The 7,486-nt window shown below is 30.3% G+C and overlaps 1 protein-coding gene across 1 annotated transcript; it reads right to left on the reverse strand.

Moving 5' to 3' along the window:
• Positions 1–201: 201 nt before the first annotated feature.
• LOC105640447 (serine/arginine-rich splicing factor) lies at positions 202–4,386 on the reverse strand. The gene is made up of 6 exons (XM_012224763.4): positions 3,648–4,386; positions 3,262–3,313; positions 1,904–1,993; positions 1,082–1,146; positions 805–963; positions 202–731 (listed from the first exon to the last, which is right to left on the reverse strand). Exons 1-6 carry the CDS (start codon positions 4,290–4,292, stop codon positions 681–683), a joined length of 1,062 nt encoding a protein of 353 aa, XP_012080153.1. The 5' UTR covers positions 4,293–4,386; the 3' UTR covers positions 202–680.
• Positions 4,387–7,486: the final 3,100 nt, after the last annotated feature.

Genomic DNA, 7,486 nt, shown 5'->3' on the forward strand with positions numbered 1-7,486 from the left:
TTAATATTAGTATTTCAGAATATGCTGAACTAAAATTCGTATCTCTTTACCTCAGTCACCAAGGGTATTATTTTCTTTCCCACTAACCCTCTCCAAAATACTGATTCCAATATTTTTTTTTTTTCCTTTTTTTTTTTTTTTCTTTTTAACAAGCAATTACATCTCCATGATAACAAGTCAGTTGGAAAATTACATCATCGATTTGGATCAGTGTACCTCTGAAATGAGGGTGACATTTAATTTGTGCCTAAAGTAAGAAGTCACAGGAAAAAAACAACACAACGTTATCATATATACATAATTAAGTTTTGAAGAAAACTCGAACCAGTAAACAATAACATGATTCTACAAGAGTTGGAGAAACTGTTTCTCCTTTCAGCACATATATGTGAGAAACTTTTATCCTGTGTTCCAAACCATATAACCCAAAACCTCACTGGAGTTTCACTGCAATTTCATCATTCTCCCTTCACAGCATTTCACGGATATTGCAAAGAGCAGTACAGAAATGGTTGGTCCAACGGAGTTTTTAGAGGTTGTGCCTTTCTTGGTCAAAACTTGTATCAAAATCTTACTTGCAGCAGCCGATGCGAATTCAGGTTCTCCATCAGTCATCAGCTTCTTGATCAATTATAAGCAGTCACACTGTCATCTTCTCGATCTAATTATGCTTGATCTAATTATGCTTTACGTGCACGGTCACGCCATGAAACTTTTTGCTTTGCAAGAACCTGAAAAAATACAAAGAATTTCTTAAAACACACTTTCTCTCTTTCCCTCCCTCTTTCTCACAAAACCACTTACCTTCTCACTTAAAAGGCCTGCTGCAACTTCAGTTTTATGGCTATCCTTTTGCCCATTGTCTACCTCAGGTTCATTGTCTGAAAGTGTGGGTTCTGGAAGTGCTGGTGCTCCAAACATGGCCTTATCATGAGCAGCTTTAATTGCCTCTTCCCTTCTCGCCTTCATATATGCATGATGTATAAATTACATTAGAGGCTATAAAACATATTTATGATCAGTGAATGAAACCAAAATTAAAAGAGCAATAGCAGCAATGCAGCATAGACAAAGCATGTACCTCCAAAGCAGAAAATCTGAAGCTCTGCCCAATGTGTTTGACAAGCGATGCATCATCTTCTGCAGCTGCAACAACAAAGATATACTATCAACTCTAATTTGCATAATAACTATTTGGTCAAAATGCCAATTTCTACTCAATGCAACAAATTCCAGCACCCAAAAGTACACTATATTTAATTACAGATACTAAATATTACTTAATGATATTTGTATCAGTCTAACAAATTATCATGTCAGTCATTTCTCTGACACAACTTTAACCCTTTGTTGCACACTAGCTCCATGTTCACAGATGTGGATATATCAAATTGTAAATAGTATTACGGGGCGTATAGAACATGTACAAAAATTGAAAAGAGAAATACATCTTTCAGGCGTGGCTAGAATACGGCAGACTCTGGTGCATGATTATTTAATGATTTATAAGTCAATTGTATTCTGTTTTAATTGAGGTAAGAGAAATGGTTGAGGGATTTAAAGTAGGTGAAGTTGTTGGATATTGAGAGCTTCATTATGTAATGCATATAAACCCCTTTCTGTCATGTTTCTTCAGTAGCAATTGAAAGATAAGTATATATAAAGAGATGTGATTTTAGTCGTAGGTTCTTCTAACAAGTGAATAAAGAACTACGAGAACACAGGATAGACTATAGAGGCAACATGAACATAATATATGGTTGGATATCAAGCGCACACTTCCGAATTCACATTTTTTAATTCATTGACCAATGGTAGAACTATGCAAATAGAGATTAACAAAATCAATATGTTACTTGGTAGAATAGGACAAGAAACGCAATGTGGATGAGTTATGTCTAACCTTCAATTTCTTCATCATCAAGCGGTGCATCCTTGTTGAACTCAAATCGTTCCCAACCAGGGCCCATACCTTTCTCTGTATCTTTCTCAGCTGCATACAAAATACAGCACATCATTATTGATAGAATATATTCCTAGAAGTGTCAAATTTGAAACTCAATACTATTTCATTCATTCAGTACAACTCGAGCAGAAGCAACTGAGGAAGAGTGGGTCATCTATTCACAAGAACTACAGCAGTATGTTATGCAACTAGATATTCACAGGTGTCCCATTTTTTTTTTTCCAAAGATTAATTTAAAAATGAAGTTTCTCTAAGGTTATCATTTATCAAAATATGTTGACAACTTCAAGAAACAAAAAAATATGACATGCATTGAATTATTGTCCGTTTGTCCCTCAAAGTTAAATGCAGAATAGTTGAACAATAACATGAGCAATGAATTTGTTTCATAAAATATACATCAAATACAAGCAATAATCACCATATGTCTCAATTATGACGTACACCTACCGATGTTAAAAATTATCAGGGACATCAATCAGGGTCCAGGAGAACTCCCATAATGATTTATAACATGATATGTAATGACATTTCAGTATTAACCTTGTATTGGCTTTTCTGAACAGTCAACACAGCCATGCGCAAAACCAAAAGTATGTAAAGAAACACATAAATTTAATACTCTTGACCAAAATTGACCAATGACAGAGCTGCAGGCAGATATAACACAATTAGAGGATTTACATCTTTTTTCTAAAATATAAATAAATAACTAGCCCAACTATGTTTTAAAATATTGCCAACAGATTATTATCACCTTCACATTTAACAATTGATTATAGAGGTCCACAGTCACTGCATAAAACTTTTCAACTAACAATTTGTTTGGTAATGAACCATGAGTCCTAAAAGGTTCTCACGCTTCAAATCCAAGATGGGGAAGAGTAGATTACAGCATATTGACTTTAGATGCCACAAAATTTGTAACAAAAATTCAACATAACAACATTCACATATATTATGAAATCCAATCAACAAGCCATTTTTCATAAATAAAATGGAAGAAAGTTAAACCTAAGAAAAATCAGTCTAAGTGTATGGTGCAATGTAGTATATAAACATATTTTATTGGTATCAAATGTAATAATACTTTTCTTTAATTTGGATATGCTACTTATGATGCCTTAAGGCTCATTATCAAATTATTTTTGTAATTCAACAATCTGTACAGCTGGATTTGAAGTTGAATTACAAATTTTTGTCATCAATATCATGCATTGCATTTATAGATTCAAATAACAATTCTGTCATGGTATATTGCAACTATCTTAATATTAACGATGCCAGTTTCTTACCAGTTTCATTAAGCTGAAGTTTCATCTTGGCCTTGACTCTTTCAGCAGGTGTCTGCTCATCAAATAATCGCAGTTTTTCAGTGCTTCGCAAGTTAATAGCAACAACAAAGAGAAAGAGATTATTAGTTAATTACTTTTTGCACTCTCTTGCCATAGACTAATTGGAATAAGAATATAATGCACTTGAATACAACATTCAGTTCTTTTTGTTACGTTAGAAACAACATTGCTAATCTTATTTTCTGATATTTTTAAATGTTAAAATGTCACTCTCCCATGATATGCAACACTGTTTACCAATTACCATCTGATTACTGCCTCAAATTCAATTTCCAAAATCAAACACAGCAAAAAAATAAAGAAGAAGAAGAAGAAGAAGAGCTTACCATTTTTTCATATCCTTGAATCAACTTGGAGTAATCAAGGCCTACATTCTTCTGCTTTTTAGCTCTCTCCCGCTCCACATCAACGTTCCTGCCCTTCTCTGACCTCCTCCGGCCTCGAGGCGATAAGCTCCGACTCCGATTTCTTCTGTCCGATCTCCGGTCTCGACGTGGGGACACGCTCCGACTCCTACTCCTGCTTCTACTTCTCCTTCTCCTATCTCTATATCTCTCTTTGCTTCTACTTCTGCTCCTCCTCCTGCGATGCCTGTCCCTGTCCCTGTCTCTGTCTCTGTCTCTGTCTCTTTCCCTTTCCCTACTCCTAGAACGATGCCTATGGTTTGAGTCTCTGTCGCTTCGCTCTGAAACCGTAGATGATGGCTCATGCTTAGGTCTTTTCTTGAGCTTGTTTTGAATAGCTTCAAGCTGCGCTTGTTTTTCGAATTTTGAGGTCTGCGTAGGGCTTGAGGATTTGACAAAATTGCTAAGAAAAGAAGAAGATGATGAAGGAAGAGCTGAGCCTCTTTTAGGATTAGAATCGCTGTTGTTGTTATTGCTAGAGAAGCCGAGACCTTGCTTGAACCTTGCAGCGCCTTCTCCTTTGCGGGTGAGTTCTTCGTAGTACGCAGCTGCTTTATCTTCCTCCATTTTTGAGTTTGAGTTCTATTGAGGTTTTCGATTTTGCCGATCTGTGGTGAACCTTACTGGTTACGAGATCCGCTGCTCCAGTTATTGAAACGGTTTAGTGTAATATTAATGGACTCATGGACACCATGGGCCATCTGTGTTCGGCCTAGGCATGCCGGTTCATTCAACTGCTGGTTTGAGTTCACGAAACTTACTATTTAAATTTTTTAAAATATTGAATTTGAATCGATTTTTGAATTGTCACTTTCGAATCAATTTTAGTTCTGGCTGATCCAGCGCGGTTCCGATGAACCGACAGTTCTATTCACGATTTCTGGCTATATATATTTTTTTAAATCGATTTTAATGTTATATTTTTCTTTCGTACGTATTAATATGAATTTAAAAAATATTATTAAATTTTATTTTAAATAAATTTTAGAATACTTATACTCATATAGAAATAAAATTAATTAATTTTACAAAATTATCAAATAAATTTATCACTTAATTTTGTTTAAATGTTACTAAATAAAAGTCAAGTTGAGCTTAAAACTGTCAGACTCGAAATTTGGCTTGATAAAATTTCTCGATATTCGATGAACTTGAAAATTTTGGACTCGAATTCGGCTCAAGGCTTGAAACATGAATAAACTTAAAATAAAATATTATACTTCCTCCGTCTCGTTTTGTTTACATAGTTTGACAAAATATGCATATTAAGAATTTAGTTAACAAAAATTATTTTGTCCTTTTTTTTACCCTTAATTTATTAAAATATTAATAAAAGCCCTTCATTTAATAAATAATCATAAAAGTTATTATGAAAAAAATAATTATTTACATATCTAAATTTAGAAAAATTACAAACATTTTATGAAATAAATTATAAGAAAATTTTGAAAAATGCTATAAAAAAAAAATGTAATTTTAAACTTAGCAAACAATTTAAAAGGGTAAAAAAAAAGTTAAAAATAATATAAGTTTAGACTAAATATTTCTCTCTTTTTTTACCATTTTACTTTTTAAATTTTTAACTTTTAAAGTAAAGTGTATTTAAAAAAAAAATCTTAAGTAAAATATATCATGTAGTAATATTATTGAGACTTTTAGATATGTATAAAGTTGGCTACGTAATTATCATTTTGAAAATAAAAATAGAAAATTTTTTATTCAAATCAAATCAAAACTGTCGGTTAATCGTCAGTTCCGGGTTGGTTCCGATTCATAATTTAACATTCACATGAACTTTAACCGGCCCTTAAACCTCCGATTTTGATTTAAAATTTTGAACCGTCGATTTTAGTCTGATTTCAGTTCTTCTACAGTACGGTTCCAATTTCGGTTTGATTTTGATTCAAGCCAAACCGGTGACCATGCCGCCTTTAGACTTTGATTTGCAGCTTTTTACTGTTCGGGTTACGTGAAAATGCGTCCAGCTTGTTTTTGTTTTTTTAATTGATGGCTTGAATCGTGATAAAACTTTGTAATTCCTTTTCATATTTTTTAAAAATGATTTATCTCGAGAATATTTTATAAATTATATAACTTTTAAAGTGATTGAGCAAACAACCGAAAATATTTTCTCAATTAAAAGGAAATTTGAGTTATTTCAAAGCAAAATAACTTCTCATATTTAAAAGCGAAAAATATTTTTCAGAATTTAATAAATTTAATGTAATATACAACGTTCATTTAAATTTATTTCACTTTAATATATATTTTTGAAATTTTTTATAATGATTTACAAGAATCTCTATATTTGTTATAAAATATATACGCTATGAAAATGATATCTTAAGGCAATTATTTAACTGTATTATATATACTTATTTTATAACAACACAAGATAATAGTATTTATTAATATGATTTAAATTAATTATTAATAGTTTATAAATGAGAAATGTAATATGAAATTAAATTTTCTCTAAAAATAGTAAATACTAGTAAATATATTTCCACCTTGTGTTTGTTGCGAACCTCCACCATAGTTCTACGTCTAATCGTTTTCACGTTTCAGATGCTCTTCAAACTTAAATGAGCCACCGGTTGATTAATTAATCTCACAGATGAATTATTAATTAATTAATTATCTCACAAATTACTTATTAAGTAATTATTATATTTATAATTATGATATACTGTATACCAGACGTTATATTAATAGAACAGAATAGAATAGTTGGATAAATGGATTTTAATTACCGTCTGATTACTACCTCAAATTCAATGTCCAAAATTAAACACAGCATAAATGTAAACAAGTAAATAAAGAAAAAAGAAGGACGAGAAAGTGGTAGTAACTCAAACAACCGTCTCCTTCTTAAGGAAACAAAAAAGAAAACTCAAACAAAAGTCAATTACAAAAGATTCAAATGACAATGAATTACTGCAAGAGATTCAAATACTGAGCTGTTACCTTTTGTTACGTAATGATTTTCAATTTTAGAATTTTACGTTTCTTAATAAAAAATCATTAAATTTGTATAATTTATAATAAATTATTAAGTAAATTAACAATATTAGCCTTAATTAATATTAATTCTCTAAGAAAATCATTAAATTAAAGTAATAATTATTGGTCATATATAAATGATAAACATAAAAAAAAATATTTATTACTCCTTAAAACTATAAATGTAACAAGTATTTTGGAATAAATTATTTTCTCAAATATGATAAGTATTATGGAACGAAGGTAGTTAATGATAATTTGATTAAATTATTTTTAGTTTGTTATAATCTAAGAGAATTAATTACTTTCTTAATTTTTGTGCAAAAACCTTAACCTTTTGATTGGAATAAATAAATTCTACAAAATTTTATGGAATTCATTTAGAAATTCATATTTTTCACATATGGAATGGAAAAAAAAAAATGTAAATTTCAATTCTAAGAAATCAAATCTATGAAATTGAATATAACTACACTAAATTTCACAAAAAAAAAAAAAAAAAGTGAATTTTTCAAACGAATTCTGCAAAACTAAACATTCCAATTTAACGGAGACATTTTATACAATTTAAAGATAACTATTATGATGAATGTTATTAATTATTTTATATATTATATTTATATAATTAATTAATTAACTAGGGTGAAATGTGAGTATATTTATTTATATGAAATTTATTATTTATATCATAGTAAAAAAACAACCATTTATGATATTGTATATAATAAATATAATTAGTGTTTGTTATTTGTTTTTGT

Source organism: Jatropha curcas, chromosome 10 (genome assembly GCF_041381405.1).
Source record: "Jatropha curcas cultivar XTBG-Jc1 chromosome 10, XTBG_Jcur_1.0, whole genome shotgun sequence".
NCBI classification, from domain to species: Eukaryota; Viridiplantae; Streptophyta; class Magnoliopsida; order Malpighiales; family Euphorbiaceae; genus Jatropha; species Jatropha curcas.

Excerpts from the sequence above, each read along its gene's own strand:
- LOC105640447 (XM_012224763.4), bottom strand. The coding sequence starts at position 4,292 with ATGGAGGAAGATAAAGCAGCTGCGTACTACGAAGAACTCACCCGCAAA. Across the intron at positions 3,314-3,647 it reads TTCAAGGATATGAAAAAATG|ACACCTGCTGAAAGAGTCAA; the intron begins GTAAGCTCTTCT and ends TTTGATGAGCAG. Across the intron at positions 964-1,081 it reads TCAGATTTTCTGCTTTGGAG|GCGAGAAGGGAAGAGGCAAT; the intron begins GTACATGCTTTG and ends GCATATATGAAG.